Consider the following 18,140-nt stretch of genomic DNA (forward strand, 5'->3'; position numbering starts at 1 on the left):
TAAAGGATACAAAAATACAGATTGAAAGGGGTACACACACCCTGATGTTTATAGCAGCATTATCAAAAACAAATTATGGAAAGAGCCCAAATGTCCATCAACTGATGAGTGGACAAAGAAGATGTGGTTTATATATACAGTGGAATATCATTCAGCCATCAAAAAGAATGAAATTTCACCATTTGCAATGATGTGGATGGTGCTAGAGGATATTATGTTAAGCGAAATAAGTCAGAGAGAGACAGCTACCATATGATTTCACTCACATGTGGAATTTAGGAAACAAAATTGCTGAACATATGGGTAGGGAAAAAGAAAAGAGAGAGAGAGGGAAGCAAACCATAAGAGACTCTTAACAATAGAGAACAAACTGAGGGTTGATGGAGGGAGGTGGATGGGGGATGAGATAAATGGGTGATGGGTATTAAAGAGGACACTTGTTATGATGAATCACCAAATTCTACTCCTGAAACCAATATTAAACTAGAATTTAAATAAAAACGTAGAAATTTTTAAATTAAATTATATTACATTAAATTAAAAATAAAGCTACATTTACATTTGATTATATATTACTGGGATGTCTAAAAGGATATGCATAAAATTATTACATTTACTGACAAATAACATGTGAATGTTGTAGCAAAATTACTACATATCAACAAACCAACAAACAATAAAAGAAAATTACCCACTGTTTTTGTCTTTAAGAAATATATGTTTTGAAATCAACTTATAATTTAGTAATTAATGGCATTCTTTTAAGACAGAGAATTTACAGTAGCAACTGAATTTCAAAGCATAATGCATTCCTTTTGATTTAAACATTGAGACCAAAGTATCTATAAATCTGGCAGCAATCAATATAGCTGCAAAGAAAATAAATCAAATTGCAAATGTAAATTTATAAAATGATGTCTAATGACATAAGACCCCAAAGGCAATATAGGATATATATTTAGGAAACCCAAGCATATTTCTTAAAATTTTTTTAATGTTTACTTATTTTTGAGAGAGAGAGAGACAGCCCAAACAGGGGAGGGGCAGAGAGAGAGAGGGAGATGCAGAATCTGAAGCCAGCTCCAGACTCTGAGCTGGCATAGAGCCCAACACTGGGCTCAAACCCATGAACCATGAGATCATGACCTGAGCCAAAGTCGGACACTTAACCGAGGCACCCAGGCACCCGACCCAAGCATATTTGCATTCAGTGAATAGTAGTTAAAGAAGCTTCTGACTCTAGTTGATGGTAGATATTATGAAGTTTGCCAATAACAGCTTCTGGTTTTCCACATTAATAATAATAGCTATGTTTGTGTATCTGTTATTTTTATACACCATCTCTTTACATGTACATATATATTAGTTGATCCCTATATTTCTATTATTTTTTTTAATTTTATTTTTTTATTTTTAGAGACAGAGAGTGCACAAGCAGTAAGGAGGGGCAGAGGGAGAGAGAGAATCTTACGCAGGATCCACACTCAGCGTGAAGCCAAATACACAGCTCTATCTCACAACCCTGAAATCATGACCTGAGCTGAAATCAAGAGTAAGGTGTTCAGTCGACTGAGCCACCCAGGTACCCCTGAATCCCCACATTTTTATAAGAAAATTAGAAGAATTAAAAGAAATTATAAAAGAAAATTGAAAACCATAATTTTTAATAACCGTCCCCAAATTGCACCACTTTTTAAGAGTAGATTCAGACTATGATCAAATCCTCTGACTCCAAATTCAGATTATTCCTAATACATCATTCTCTCAAGTTTAGTCTTTAATGAAATTTCTTACGCTCTTTCATCTCAAACTATAAGAGGGATTTAACTCTATATCATCACACACCTGTTTGCCAACATTAAAAATCTTATACACAATTTATATATTTGCATAAAAACAGTAGTAAAAGGACCAAATTATTATATATTATTTATCTGTTAGGTTATTGTAGCTCAAGCTATAGCATACCTTAAACTTTAAGTCTTTTTATTTTAAAAGGGAATAGGCTGTTCCACGTACAAGAAAAGTAGTTCTCAGCAAGTTGGAAGAATTCAACACCTTTTAGGAAGATGAAAATTTGGAATATAATTTGGATAAAATGTACTTTAATTATTATTTATGGTAAGTTTGTAAAAACTAGGTGAATTTCCTGATCTAATACTGCAACTATTCCATCTCTACTTTGAATTATAGTTTCACATAAATTAGATGAGACAGAAAATCTTTAGTATATTTTGGAAAATAAAATACAGCCATCATTTAATAATCTACTACTTTAAAGTTATACCAGGTTGCTGTGTCATCAGATCCTTGCACAGATGCTAATATCATTGTAGTAATATGATGTGAACACACTATGATCAAGTCCCTGATGCTATTTTGAGGCCCAGCACACATAAACTCCAAAAACAACCAAATTCACAAAAAGGGGATGAAGATGAAAGACAAGTATTTCCATAATGTGGCAAAGCTTGGAATTATAATTTTGCAGGTGGATACCTTTAATAAAATAGAAAAATTAAAAATCCAATTAAAAAAATTCACCAAAATGAACAACTGTATGTTACTAAGATATGTTTTATAATGATAGAAATAACAAATGTTTTACCTTCATTCTGTGCTTGAAGTGCTGGATATTTTTCTAAACCGCTGACAAGTGTAAAGACTTCAGTGTAGTCCTCATGGGTGTATAAACTGGTTTCCTCTACTTCACTTTGGGAGTTTGGGTTTGAACTTGGAACAACTTCCTCAAATTCACAGTTAATCTGGGTCACCATTCCTGTGATTGTTTTTCTATGACAGTATAAAATTACTGATTTTATGTATGTCATTTTAAAGCATCTTTATTTAACAAATAGTATATGTTCATTGTAAAATTACAAAATTCCAACAGACACAGAGAAAAATTACCCATAACCCCAATACTCAAGAGATTTAAAAAACTGTGTACTTTTTAAATTACTTTTGAATATTTTTACACAAAAGTGGATTCATGCACATATGAAACCTGCCTTTTCTGGTAAACAATAAAATATGAGTACATTTACATATCAACCAATGTACACTCACTTTATTTTTGAACACATGAACAGGATCCTATTGTATTGGTAAACCATAATTGACTCAAACAGTTCCCTATTATTAGCAATTTAAATTTGTTGTAATCATTTGCTATTATAATGCAAGGAATATCTTTATGCACTTGCCTAATTGTTTTCTCAAAATGTTTCCTAAAAACGGAAATGATGAGGTTAAAGGTATGCAGATTTGCCATGCATTGCCAAATTGCCATAGTGTTGGGTATTCAATGTCTGCTTTTCCATATCACTATCCAACATTTTATATTCTGTTCTTCAAACTAGGAAGCTGATCTCCATGACCAAACTAAACTCTCTTGCCCTCTGGCTTCTGGTTGGGTTCAGCCAATAGGAAGCCAATAGGAAGCATTGGCAGGAGATCAAAGGTGGGAAGAGAGGTCTGGATATTATTCTTCCCAAATCCTTCTCTTCTGGGCCAGTTTCAAAGTGGCTGCATTCTTCTACCAATGGCTACATCTCTTGTCAGACAGCCCCTCTCCTATAACTAGCTGCAGTTCTTACTGGGTTGATTACTGCTCAGTCCTTTTGCTGCTTCAAGCTTAGAGTGTTAACAACTTCCTGCAGTTGCTTAATCTGGGCACATTTTTTGTCTCCCTTGACTTTGCCCATACTTTGCCTGTTTGCTGATTCATCCAGGTATATCTGTCACTGTCTGTAACATTGGGATATTTGGACTTATGAGAGATTTTTTAAATAATGTTTATTTAGTTTTGAGAGAGAGAGAAAGAAAGAGAGAGAGAGAAAGCATGACTGGGGGAGGAAGGTGGGGGGGCAGACAGAGGATCCAAAGCAGGATCTGCGCTGACAGCAGCAAGCCTGATGCAGGGCTTGAACTCACAAGCTGTGAGATCATGACCTGAGCTGAAGCTGGACACTTAACCAACTGAGCCACCCAGGTGCCCCCTTATAAGAGATCTTTTTAATGAATTTTCTAACAAATAAATATATTATTGGCTACACAGTCTAATACACCTTTTAGCTATATATTCTAATATACCTTTTTCTCCCTGATATCCTAAACTATTTTAGCCTCACTGATTCCCTACACAGACTGAGAGAACCAAAATCAATATAACTCCCCAATGTAACTGGAGAAAAATGAATATGCCATATCTTCAAATCACATATAGAAAATTCTCTAAATTTTCTCCTTTACTCTTTAAGATAATGCAAGGTACAAGAAAAAAATTTTCAACTCACCCAGGTCCATATTACTCATAAGACCATTGATTCCTATGTGAATCTTTATACACTTAAGTTTAGCACTTATATCACAGTTATCCTTTTGGTTTTAAATATTACTGGTAGGGTGAGCACTTTGTAATAATCCTTGGTAGTACCATTTTGAGAAAACCCAGAGAAATCTCTTTCCCTAGATATAAATGTTCTATGAAGAAAAGTATTTCCTGGATCTCCTCCTACCTCCTTGTCCAATATTATCTATTCTTTGCTCACTGGTGTCTCCTCCTCTGCCTAACCTGTAGATACTGGTATTTCCCAGGCTTCCAGTCTAGATGGTGTTTGCTGTCTTTCCATATCATGGTACTTGGGTAAGTTCATCCACTCCAATTCACTAATTCCTTAATCTAAAAGAAATATTTACTGAGCGTCTATAATGTGCTAACACCATTTTAGGCACTGAGAATGGAGTGGTAAAACAAAACAGTGTTCTTACCCTCATGAAGTTTACCTATTAGTAGGATGATAAACAAACAAACAAACAAACAAACAAATAACATAATGTCAGGTGGGGGAAAACTGTTATGAATAAAATATTAGGACTTCAAGTAACAGCCAGAGGGTTGGTAAGAGGTATATTTTAGAGAGGGTAGTTAGTGTACGGCCAGCTGAGGAGCTGATAATTCCACAGCTACCTGAATAATCGTAGGGTACTCTGGGGAACAAGGTTGGCATATTCTAAGAAAAGCAGAAAGAACAGGGTGACTGGAACAGAATAAGGTTAGATACATAGGCAGGGACAAGATCATGTTGGACATTATAACATCTGGCAAGAACTTTGGATTTTACTCTACATGCAATGGCATATGGTCAGTAAGTTATAACATGATCTGATTTGTGTCTTAAAAAAAAAAATTCCAGGCAAAGTCCTAGAAGAAAAGAGGAGTAAATCCTCATGATTTGGATTAAGCAAAGCCTTCTCAGATATGATGCCAAAAGCCCAAGTGACAAAAGAAAAAATGGATAAATTGGACTTCATCAAAATAAAAAAAAAATGCGCTCCAAAGGATACCATCAAGAAAGCAAAAAGACAATCCACAGAAGAAAATATTTATAAATCATGTATCTGATAAGAGACTTGTATCTAGAATATATAACAAACCCTTAAAATTCAATTATAAAAAGACATATAAACCAACTAAAAAATGTGCAAAGAACTTGAATAAACATTTTCTCAAAGAAGATAAAGGCCAATAATTACATAAAAAGATGCTAAACATCATTAGCCATGAGGGAAATGCAAATCAAAGTACAATGACATACAATGAGCCACCCATTAGGATGGCTATAATCAGAAAGACAGCAAACAATAAGTGTTGACAAGGATGTAAACAAATTGTGACCTTCATACACTGTGGGTAGACATGCAAAATGGTACAGTTGCTTGAAAAATTTGGCAATTCTTCAAACAGTTAAACACTGAGTTACCATGTGATATAGCAATTCCACTATTAGAGAAATTAAATGATATGTATGCACAAAAACTCATCCACAGATCTTGATAGCAGCATTACTCATACTTGCCCAAAACTGAAAACAACCTAAATGTCTATCAACTAAAAATGGATAAATAAAATGTGCTATGTCCACACAATGGAATATTATTTGGCCCCCCAAAAAACGAAGTGTCAATACATGCTACAACACAGATGAACCTTGAAAACATTTTGCTATGTGAAAGAAGCCAGCACAAAAGATCCCATATTGTATGTGTCATATTGTGTTTTATTTAAAAAAATTTTTTTTTACATTTATTCATTTTTGAGAGACAGAGAGAGACAGAGCACAAGTGGAGGAGGGGCAGAGAGAGAGGGAGACACAGAATCCAAAGCAGGCTCCAGGCTCTGAGCTGTCAGCACAGAGCCTGATGTGGGGTTCGAACCCACAAGCCATGAGATCATGACCTGAGCCAAAGTCAGATGCCTAACCGACTGAGCCGAAGTCAGATGCCTAACTGACTGAGCCATGCAGGTGCCCCATATTGTGTTTTATAATAAGAAATGTATATTTTGTCTTCATCTCTATTTATGGCAAGGAACTCCTAAGGCCTTTGGAATTTCCTAAGTATTGAAAGTGATAAAGGTATATTTGGTTATGTTAATGAAGTGACTTTTGGAAAACTGCCTGTTGCCCAGAGAACCAATCATGTGATCAGAGGGCTAGAATTTCAGACCCACCCCTCTGCTCTCCAGGGAGGAGACAAGGGTTGGAGGCTGAATCAATTGCCAATGATCTACGATTTAATCAAACATGTGTGTGTAATGAAGCCTTCATAGGAAACCAAAAAGATGGGGTTCAAAGAGCTTCTGGATTAGCGACCACATGGAAATGCTGGGAGAGTGGTGTGGTGGTAGAGGGGATGCAGTATCCTTTTGTTCCACTCATTGACTCCTACGTTTAGTTCTTGTCAGTATAATCCAAGCTGGTTGCTGTAGGCAGTCATTACATCTCTATTCCAGCATTGGGAAGGAGAAAAGTGAAGGAGAAAAACATGGCTGCTTCCTTTCAAGGACATTCCCCAGAGTTTGAATAAGCCTCTTTTGCTTAATATTCCATTGGGAAGAACTTAGTCACATGGCTGTGTTTAGCTACAGAGAAGCCAAGAAATGTAAATGTGATTCTAGGTGGTGCCACAGGTCCACCTTCTTTGTCATGGACTCTATCTTGGTGCTGCAAAATGAATGTAAGGTCAGATATGGTGAGGTGTCCATTCTTTCAGGGCCTCCCATTTCTCTCATACATGAATCTTGTTTGAATCAAAGTAGCCAGATCACTGCCTTTATTGGAACTTACTGTATATTCTTGATATGCTTTCAAATATGCTGTTTCCTTTGGCTGAAATACTTTCTCTCTAGTTATTTTCTCCTTCAATGTCCAGCTCAAGCTCAGTTCCTACTTCTTTGTGAAGCTAATCTCTCCCACTTATAAATGCACAGCGCTACCAATCTAACTCATAGGGTGAAGAGATCTTAGAGATCATCTTGTTTCTTGTTACTTAAAGTAGGTTCTTGGGCCAGCAGCATTAGCACACCTAGGAGCACATTAGAAGTGCAGAATCTCAGGCCCCAACACAGACCAATTGAATCAGGATCTCCATTTTTAATAAGATCCTCAGGTGATTCATATGCACATTAAAGTTTGAGAAGCACTGCTCCAGCATCATTATAATGACAAAGAGAATGAGGGTCACAGAGAGACAAGAACTTGTCAAAGTAAGTAGTACTTGACTTTGACGTTTCAAATCAAGACTTGAAATCCACATCTTTTGGATTTCATGGAGCAGAGCTCTTTTAACTACATCTTCCTGCTTCCTCACAGCTCAGTTTAGTCATGCAATACATACCTTGTGTTGGCCTTAGGCCTTGTGATAGACTTCATGATAGTCATATTATCATTTAATCCTTACAAGGTTAATTTTTGTTATAATTAATTTATAATTTTTAATTATAAATAATGTTTATATGTTATCTTCCTAATCTGACTTTTAAATTCCTAGATGATAGAAATGGTATTTGGGGGGCACCTGGTGGCTCTGTCAGTTGAACATCCAAACTCTTGATTTCAGCTCAGGTCATGATTCCAGAGTTGTGGGATCAAACCCCATGTCTGGCTCTATGCTAGGCATGGAGCTTGCTTGGGATTCTCTCTGTCTCTCTCTCTGCCCCTTTCCCCAGCTCACACACTCTCTCTCTCTCTCTCTCTCTCAAAAAAATGGGCTTCTCAGGATTTTGAGTCTGGACACATTTAAATAGGTAATTTGTTTCTTTCCAGCACAACTAAGGACAACTTAAATTATTAAAAACCTGAAAACATGAATAATAACTATATCCTTCCTAGGTCAGCACTCTTTTTTTTTAAGTTTATTTGTTTATTTTGAGAAAGAGAGAGAGAGAAAACACATGCATGCACGTACATGAGCAGGGGAGGGACAGAGACAGAGGAAGAGAATCCCAGGCAGGCTTTGCGCTGTCAGCAATGAGCCTGATGTGGAGTTCCATTTCATGAATCATTAGATCATGACCTGAGCCAAAGTCAAGAGTCAGATGCTGGGATGAGCACTGGGTGTTGTACGTAAGTGATGAATCACAGGAATCTGCTCCTGAAGCTAAGACTACACTGTATATTTGCTAACTTAACAACAACAACAAAAATGTTTAACCAACTGAGCCACCCAGGTGCCCCTGATCAGCACTCTTTGTACAAAGTAAAGCAACAAACTCTTTACCTTTGCACTGGAATCTCTAATTTATGTCTATATTAATAATGTAGACTGGGTTAGATGTTCTTCCGTATATTATGTTCTGTGTTCCTACCTCTGTCATTATACTTCCCATATTGTATTGTAATTAGTTTATAAATCTCTACTCCCTAGTTTCTTGTGTTCTTTGAGAGCAGAGACTTGCATCACATAGGATGATATATAATAAATATTTGACGAATGACTGAATAATAAGTAATGTTTTGACAAAGTATGTTAGAAAATAGCCTTAAATCTGCATTTATACTATAGGATAAAAGACTTACTTTATTTTATTATTTTTTAAAGCTTATTTATTTATTTTGAGAGAGAGAGAGAGAGAGAGGATGAGTAGGGTTGGGGCAGAGAGAAAGGGAGAGAGAGAATCCCAAGCAGGCTCCATGCTGTCAGCACAGAGCCCAACACAGGGCTCAATCTCATGAACTGTGAGATCATGACCTGAGCCAAAATCAAGAGTCAGTCACTTAACCAACTAAGCCACCCAGGTGCCCCCAAAAAACTGGTTTTAATATAAGGTGTTCTATAGACATTTTCTATAAGAAGTTTCCTTACTAATTAAAAGCATAATAACATATTTGTTTTATTTTCATGTGTCTTTTGCAACACAAATGCATAGAGAACAGTTAATATGTGATAAATGAGAAGATAAAAAGAAGGTATAAGTCAGGGTGGAGGGGTGGCTCAGTCAGTTAAGAAACTGACTCTTGATTTTGGCTCAAGTCATGATCTCATGGTTCGTGAGTTCAAGCCCCATATTGGGCTCTGTGCTGTCACAGTGAGGAGCCTGCTTGGGATCCCTCTTTCTCTCTCTCTCTCCCTCTCAAAATAAATAAACAAAAAAAAATTTTTCAAAGAGGGTATAAATCCCCCTTTGTGGTTCAGATTAGGGCTTTTTCTTCAGATAAAAGAATAAAATCTGTTAGGGTACAAAGGAAAGGATCTTCTCTCTTCAGGTGTCTGGAGAACTTAATGTTTATCTCCTAGATGTAAAGGGAGATTGAGGTTAAGGACACATACTTCTCAAGAAAATCCTCCACAAAGAGACTTGCTTTCCATTGATCCAAGACTGAGAGATCTGTCACTCCCGGCACTGAAACAGCTGAAGCTAGAAAGCAGAATGGTAAATATTAGCTTCTAGAATTTTCTTTTACACTTAATACAAGGAAGCTAAATATGAATCTTTTATATCATGGTGTTATCTTTCTTTGTTCACAAATGTAATTTTTCCCAAAATTATACCAGATTCCAGATATTTAAATAATCATTCTCATTATTACAACTCACCCCCCAAAAAAACCCCTCAATTATAGTCAGAACAATACCACCTGCACATACCATCCTCATCTTTACAATCTCTCTTTTGCTCATACAGCCTTACCATCCTAGATATTCCTGTTCAACAACTTGTATTATTCCTCATAAAGCTTTTATTATTAACCATTTCAGCTCACTCTGATATATTCCCCTCGAAGGGCCATAATATTGTCAGTAGCACTCACTCTGGTACATAATCACAACAGCCATATTTTAAAATTTTAGGTGTCTATAGCTTGTCTCTCAAATTCGACCCTTGGTTTCCTAAAAGAAGGATCATGTCATATACTAATGTCAGAGGAAGTGACTGAGTGAAGTTAAGAGTCAAAGGAGCTGCATTCTACCACCAATGTTACTTCTTACTAGTTATTATTTTAGACAAATTACTTAATGTCTGAGTTTGCATGTCATTAAAAAAAAATATGAAAGTGTAGTGGTCAAGAGTACAGGTTCTGGAGGCACCTGGGTGGCTCAGTTGGTTAAGCATCTGACTCTTGATTTCAGTTCAGGTCATGATCTCAAAGTTTGTGGGATCAAGCCCCGCCACTGGGCTCTGTGCTGACAGTGCACAGCCTGCTTGGGATTCTCTCTCTCCCTCTCTCTCTCTGCCTCTGCCCAGCTCTCTCTCTCTCTCAAAATAAATAAAAATAAACTTAAAAAGAAAAAAAATAGAGTACAGATTCTGGAATTATCCTGCCTAGATTTTAATACATGTATTGCTACTTATTAACTGTATGATCTTGGGTAAATCTCTTCACTGCTTTGTATCTTAGTGTCCTTATCTACAAATTAGAAATAATAATAATTGCCTTTTCATTGTGTTGTTGTGAAGATTAAATGGGATGAAACATATAAATTTATCAGAACAATTCCTGACATGCCAATAATATCGAATAAATAAATAATAATATCCAATAAATAATATCCATTAAATTTTGGCTGTTAATGTTATTGATATTTTTAAAAAGAGGAAAAGAAATAGGAATAAATGATAAAATAATTTTTTCCTTTTGTACTTTTAGAGAAGCAGTTTCATGAAAACTGTTTTTCTTCTTATTTCCAGTCTGATTGAGATTCATTCCATTTTTACAATATTCATCCTCCCTCATGTCCTCACTTCCTTTCTTACACACTTTAGTCTCCATAGCCAGTCCCATAACTACTCCCTTTAAAAGACTCTTGATTCCCTTGCCTCTTTTTCCCTTGTATTCACTCGGGAAAACCCCCACTCTCCACCTTGTGTACACACACTAGGACAGCTAAAAATTATTGGAAAAAAAGTCATCCAGTCATGCTGAATGAACTCATTTCAGATTATGACCAAAATTTCTTTTTTTTTAAGTTTTTAAAGTTTTCATTTATTTATTTTGAGGGAGAGAGAGATTGAGAGCACGCACAAGCAAGGGAGGGGCAGAGAGAAGGATAGACAAAATCCCAAGCAGGCTCCCAGCCATCAGCACAGAGCCTGATGTGGGGCTCAAACCCACAAAATGTGAGATCATGACCTGGGCCGAGATCAAGAGTCAGAGGCTTAACTGACTGTGCCACCCATGACCATAAATTTCAAATAGGCATCCATCATTGACAGATGATAATAGTATGCCTTCCTAATCAAACTGGCTTTCTCATTCTTTAAGACAATTATGTGGGGCGCCTGGGTGGCTCAGTCGGTTGAGCGTCCGACTTCAGCTCAGGTCATGATCTCACAGTCTGTGGGTTCGAGCCCCGCATCAGGCTCTGTGCTGACAGCTCAGAGCCTGGAGCCTGTTTCAGATTCTGTGTCTCCCTCTTTCTCTGACCCTCCCCTGTTCATGCTCTCTCTCTGTCTCAAAAATAAATAAATGTTAAAAAAAAAATTAAAAAAAAAAGACAATTATGTAACACTTTCATTTCTCAAATTTTTGATACTCATCCCCTACCTAGTCTCAGTCTATGGCCATGACTTCACATAGAAAACTGATACAGAGAAGAACTACCTCATCTTCTACCACCAATTCTACCATCTCATTGGACTGAGTACCTACAAACCCTGCCTTCCTATCTATCATAATGGAAGAAATATTCTGGCTTCTATATAATACCAACTCCTCCCAACTGTGTTCTTGATACTATCCCCCTTTACTAAGCTACTCTTTTTCTTTCCTACATCATTAGTTTCTCTCTTTTTACCAAGATCATTTCCACTGGCAAACAAACATTTTATAGTCTCTTTACTTATGACACATATTTTTTTAATCACACATCTAAAAAAAAAAAGAGAAGAAAAAACCCTCTTTTTATTGCACTTCTCCTTCAGCTAGTGCCTCAGTTTTCTATTTTACTTCATAGCAAAATTCCTCAAAACATTTGCCTATATTCACCACCTCACATCCCACTTCTCATTCTTGCTCAGCATATTCCAATCAGGCCTCCATACCAAATGTTCCAGTTAAACTACTCTTGCCAAGGACATCGATGACCTACATTTAGTCAAACTAATGGTCACTATCTTCATCTTACTTGATACTAACAGGAACCAGTACTTTTGACCACTTAATCTTGCTTGAAACATTTTTTTTTTTTTTAGAATTACACAATATCTGGTTTTTCTATCTCACTTGTCATCTAATCTAGTTTTGCCTTTTAACTGCTGGAATGTTCTGAGGCTCTGTCCTAGGCTCTCTGCTCTATATATACTCATGCTTTCAGTGACTTCATCCAGTTCCATAAATTTATGTATAATCTATATATGATTTATGATTACTCCAACCTGAAACTCTAGCTGTGCTCAAGATTAATATAACCAATTGCCTTCTTGATGCCTTCATTGAGATGCCTAAATAGGCATTTTGACCCAGCCAAAGCAGAGCTATTAACTCCAGCCACATTTTGGCTTCCCCACGAGCCTTTCCTTATCTTAGGAAACAGCACTACCATCCACCCACTTGCTCAGGTCAAAAACCTAGAGGAAACTCTTTATTGTTCTATTTTTTCTTTAATCCTCTCACTGTTGGTTAGACCTCTAAAATAGTCTCAATTCAAACACTTCTCACACCTCCATTACTATAAGCCTAGTTCAAGACACTATCATCTTTTATATAGAGGGTAGATTTACTAAGCAGTCTAGATTCTGAACCAATATGACAGCTTTCTGATTGATTCTACCATCTCTATTCTTGCCTTTCCATACTCCAAACAACCAGAATGATCTTTCTAAAGCATAAATCAGGTTATGTCACTCCCTTTTTAAAAACTGGAAATGATTTACCACATTAGCCATAATATAAACAAATAAACTCCATATTATAGCCTACAACATCTTACATCTTTCAAAAGCTGCCTACTTCTCAGATATCCCTTTTCATTAACTTGTCACAATGGCCTAATTTTCTGGTTATTACACACATCAAGTTTATTCCTGAGTCAGGAACTTTGCATTTGCTTGAAAGCCTTCTCTCCCATATCTTTTTATGGTTGTCGCCCTCTCATCATTCAGAACTCCACTCAAATGTTTGCCCCCTTCCCTAACTAACCTAGGAAACAGTGCTCCCTACCAAATTTCATATCACATTACACTATTGTGTCTTCTCTACACATTTATTAATATCAGACATTAGTGTATATATTTAATTGTTTTATTGCTGCATCCTTCTTACCAGTCTGAAAACCCACTAAGGGAAGGAACTATTTTTGTCTTATTAGGCACTGTCCTTAGCACCCAAAAACAGTGCCTGGTCCATAATACATGCTGAATAAATGTTGTTAACTGACTTGACTCCTCTATGGAAGGCTTCCTCTTTCTTAAATCCATGACATGATAAGAGCAAAAAATAACATTTTGTACATAAACATTTAAAAGTAGTTTTATACATAAGAGACTCTTATATATGGAGAACAAACAGAGGGTTACTGGAGGGGTTCTGGGAGGGGGGATGGGCTAAATGGGTAAGGGGCATTAAGGAATCTATCCCCAAATCACTGTTGTACTATAAGCTAACTAACTTGAATGTAAATTAAATTTAAAAAAATAGAAAAAAATAGTTTTATATTCAGTGTATCATTACATTTTAAAGTAGCCCTCCTACAGTTAAGCAAGACCTTATTATATAATACAATAAGTGTTTACAAGGCTAGAATATTTTAAGATTTCATCACCTACATATTTTTTATTTGTTCTATTCATATCTAGCATAAGCTTCCCAATTTCCTACTTTGTCACCTAAATTGTCATAAAAATGTTAATCTGTAACCTTCTTGGAGTTCTGATATGAATAAATGCAATGCATTTTTATTTTATAAGGAAAGCACTGTACTTTCTTAATAATTTACTGTGCTAAACTCTAAAATCATTTTTAAAATAGTTTTTTGAGAAATAAAAATAAAACATACCTCTCATCCATGGCCTCCTATACTTATTATCAATAACTCCTGCATAATAATTTCCATCTTGATATAAACATGAAGGGATTCGAAGCAACAAAGCATCTCTGCAAAACTTCTTTCTAACTATATTCTATGTAAGAAAGATTATAAAATCTTTTAATATGTTTATCAGATTTAACTATCAGTGTTCAGAATATTAAAATTCTCTATTCTTTTCAATTTATATTATTTTTATTTAAAAGCAATAGCTGCTCATTATAAAATATCAAAAAACACAGAAACACATAACTGAGACAGTCAAGGTCCCTAGCAATATCAGTTATACTTTGGCGTATTTTCCACAAAATTCTCTTAGTAGGTTAGGCTAAAATTTGTGTGTGTGTGTGTGTGTGTGTGTGTGTGTGTTGGACAAAAATGAGACCACATCATTTATACAGTATGCCACTTAGCAATGTGCTTTTTTTTCACTTAGCAGTACAATATGGCTGTCTTAATTTTATCTTCTATGTCTACAAATTATTAAACTTGTGACAACCAGCAAATATGTCTCTATCTTTAAAAAAATATCAATAAACAAAAAGTATTTCTTCAACCCTGTGGTCTACAGTGTGCCTTGGAAAAATGCCCTGCTATTCTCAGGTTATCAAAATCCTATTTATCTTTCAAGGCCCATCTAAAGCAATATCTCCTCTATGAAGCTTTTCCTCAGTGACTCTCAACCTCCCACAGAATTCATTATTCTTTTAATTAGGACAAATGATAGTTTCTTGCATCACTTCCCAAGAGTTTGCTGAAGGTGTTATACATATTAAATAAGAGGTCTTGATCACCCAAAACTAAATGGAAAGATGAGTTAAAGTAATTTAAATAAAATGCAGACCAAAGGTTCATAGTAAAAAAAACAAAAAGCTTGATTTATACTTTGTCCAAAAAAAAATGAAATAAAGTTATAAAAATTAAATTTTATATCTAAACAAAATGTTGTTTATAATTAGCTTATAATCATAATTGCTTTTTTGTCAGAATTTTCCCATAAGCTATATTATATGAAATGCATGATATTAGTCATTACTTCACCTTTGATCACAAAGAAGATATTTTTTAAAAATATTTAAGCAAAATATTCCCAAGGCATCTCTGACTCCTTTAATATTCAAACCATTGTCTTCCTCTTATCTGTAACTAATCTAATATTGCAAGATCTTCATTTGACAATAGCTTTACCTGTTATTTAAGTGGTCCCTCAACACTGTTTTCATGAACTTTAGAAAATCCTACAACTTTTTCAAGATTTGAAATTGATTAGTATCATATTTGTACTATACCATGGAGTGCGATCCACCAGGAAGAAACCAAGATACCATAAACAAGGATAAATTCTGAGGATGTTTGAATACAGACTAATTTTGAAGTGGCCAATATATTTATAAATATATTTGTTTAACAATGACTTCTGATTCCCTACCATGTATATGTTATAACAACACATTTACCTCCCTCAGTTATCAAAAAAATAAAACTTGAAAATGTCCAAATATCTCTTTTTTCCTATAAAATGTTAACAGTTTTAATTACATTGGAGTAATTTTTTTTCCTGGTAATGAGGTCAAGATTATAAAGAAAATCAAAATATCGCTAGTCAACTAAGATCATAAGAACAATGAATTGTTGTATGAGGACTATTCCATTCAGTTTCTTAACAATGTGCTGGACTTAAATCTCAGCTTTGTATAAGCTATTTAAGTTCTCTAGACATCAATTTCTTAACCTGTAAAATTCTAAAACCTATGTAATCCTGGCATCTAGCTCTTTGACTAGTTATGATGGTCAAATGACATAATCCAAGAAAAGAGCAAAGTATCTGTCCCACAGTTAAGTGGTCAATACACGCTGTTACTGTTATTTTCTCATAAAGATAACTAGGACTGCTTTCCCCCCACTCTTTTCAAGAAAGATCACTCAAGAACATTCATAAAAGGAGCCCAAATTTGCCAAGAGTTTCTATTTTCTTCTGCTGACAGCTTCAAATTCAGTTACATTCTCAATAATTTCTTTCCAAAAGTGGTATTTTAAAGGTATATTAAAAGTGGGAAGCAGGGCACCTGGGTGGCTCAGTTGGCTGAGCATCCGACTCAGGTCGGACTCAGGTCATGATCTCATGGATTGTCAATTCGAGCCCCGCATCGGGCTCTGTGCTGACAGCTCAGAGCCTGGAGCCTGCTTCTGCTTCTGTGTCTCCCTCTCTCTTTGCCCCTAACCCACTTGCATTCTGTCTCTGTCTCTCTCAAAAATAAATAAACATTAAAAAAAATTTTTTTTTTAAAAAGTGGGAAGAAATTTTAAATCTCAAAGTAATTAGAATAAGGATTAATCTAAGGACTACTATAAAATTATCATAATCATGTAATAAATGCACTTTTTATATCATAATTCTTAGTAGTCAGTGATCCAATAACACTCTACCTCATATAAATAGTCTATTGCACAATATTTGAATGTTGAAAACATATCTTCTTTCTCTGAAAGTCGTACAAATTTCAGTATCTGGAAATAAAAAAATTAATATTAAATGTTGGTAAAATAGCAAAGCAAGGCGTAGAAAACCATTGTTAATCACAAAACTTTGGTTCATTCATTTTATTTTATTTTATTTTTAATGTTTATTTATTTTTGAGAGAGAGAGAGACAGAGCACAAGCAGGGGAGGGACAGAGAGAGAGAGGGAGACACAGAATCCAAAGCAGGCTCCAGGCTCTAAGCCGTCAGCACAGAACCTGATGCAGGGCTCGAACCCATAAACCGTGAAATCATGACCTGAGCCAAAGTTGAATGCTTAACTACTGAACCACCCAGGTGCCCCTGGTTCATTCATTTTTAAAAAGATGCTGAATTATATTTAAAAAAAAAGTTAACTCTAAAAATAACATTTATTACTATGATCTAAATCTAATATGAAAATAACATGTTGATATAAAATTGTTCATATATTTTTCATATATGTTCATATATTGTTTAATCCACACAACTTCTGGTTGGTAGATTGAAATATATACTGTGATCATTTTGTTGCAAAAGAGTCAGGAATTCGCAAGACTGGCACAGTTGTTTTCTCAAGAGAATCATATTTCTTAAGTGGTGCTGAAATAGCATAACCACAGGCAAAATTTTGCTGAAGTGGAGGAGTAGAATTTGGGAAATTCTGCTCTTACTTAAAAAATAAAAAGCCCATGGGGCACCTGGATGGCTTTAAGTGTCCAACTATTGATTTCAGATCAGGTCATGATCTCACAGTTCATGAGATCGACAACTGCGCTCACAGCACAGAGCCTGTTTGGGATTTTCTCTCTCCCTCTCTCTCTCTTTGCCCCTTCCCTGCTCACATGTGCGTTTTCTCTCTCTCTCTCTGTCTCAAAATAAATAAACTTAAAAAAAAATAAAAGTAAAAAATAAGAAGCCCAGGGGCACCTGGCTGGCTCAGTCAGAAGAGTATTCAACTCTTGATCTTGGGGTCATGAGTTCAAGCCCCATGCTGGAAATAGAGATTACTAAAAAAATAAAATAAAAACTTAAAAAAATTTTTTAAAAAAAGGCTGAAGTTAGAATGTCCTAATAGCTCATTTGGAATAAAGCCACTATGACATATTATTCCTAGGTCAATGTGTCATTATTGATAAATAAACAAATTCATCTAATGAAACAGTAAGTAAAATTTGGAATGCTGAAAGAGTCCAAGATGATTCTCATTTATGTGTGAACTACAGCAGTTATAGGCTGGAAGGGTCACTCTAGGACAGAGTCTAATTTATCAGATAGTTTTCAGCCTTTTAATTAGTCACTTAAAATGTTTTGGGGAATTCAGGTGTAAGCTAG

The 18,140-nt window shown here is 35.5% G+C and overlaps 1 protein-coding gene across 1 annotated transcript in view; it reads right to left on the reverse strand.

Annotated features, from left to right (window-relative positions):
• Nucleotides 1-18,140, reverse strand: part of SHOC1 (shortage in chiasmata 1) — an 84,344-nt gene that overhangs the window by 64,567 nt on the left and 1,637 nt on the right. Inside the window, exons 2-5 of the mRNA XM_030294203.1 lie at nt 16,735-16,815; nt 14,278-14,401; nt 9,613-9,700; nt 2,609-2,793 (exon numbers count right to left, since the gene is read on the reverse strand). Coding sequence (XP_030150063.1) covers nt 2,609-2,793; nt 9,613-9,700; nt 14,278-14,401; nt 16,735-16,815 — 478 coding nt within the window. The remainder of the gene's footprint in view (nt 1-2,608; nt 2,794-9,612; nt 9,701-14,277; nt 14,402-16,734; nt 16,816-18,140) is intronic.

The sequence above is a fragment of the Lynx canadensis genome, chromosome D4 (assembly GCF_007474595.2).
Source record: "Lynx canadensis isolate LIC74 chromosome D4, mLynCan4.pri.v2, whole genome shotgun sequence".
NCBI classification, from domain to species: domain Eukaryota; kingdom Metazoa; phylum Chordata; class Mammalia; order Carnivora; family Felidae; genus Lynx; species Lynx canadensis.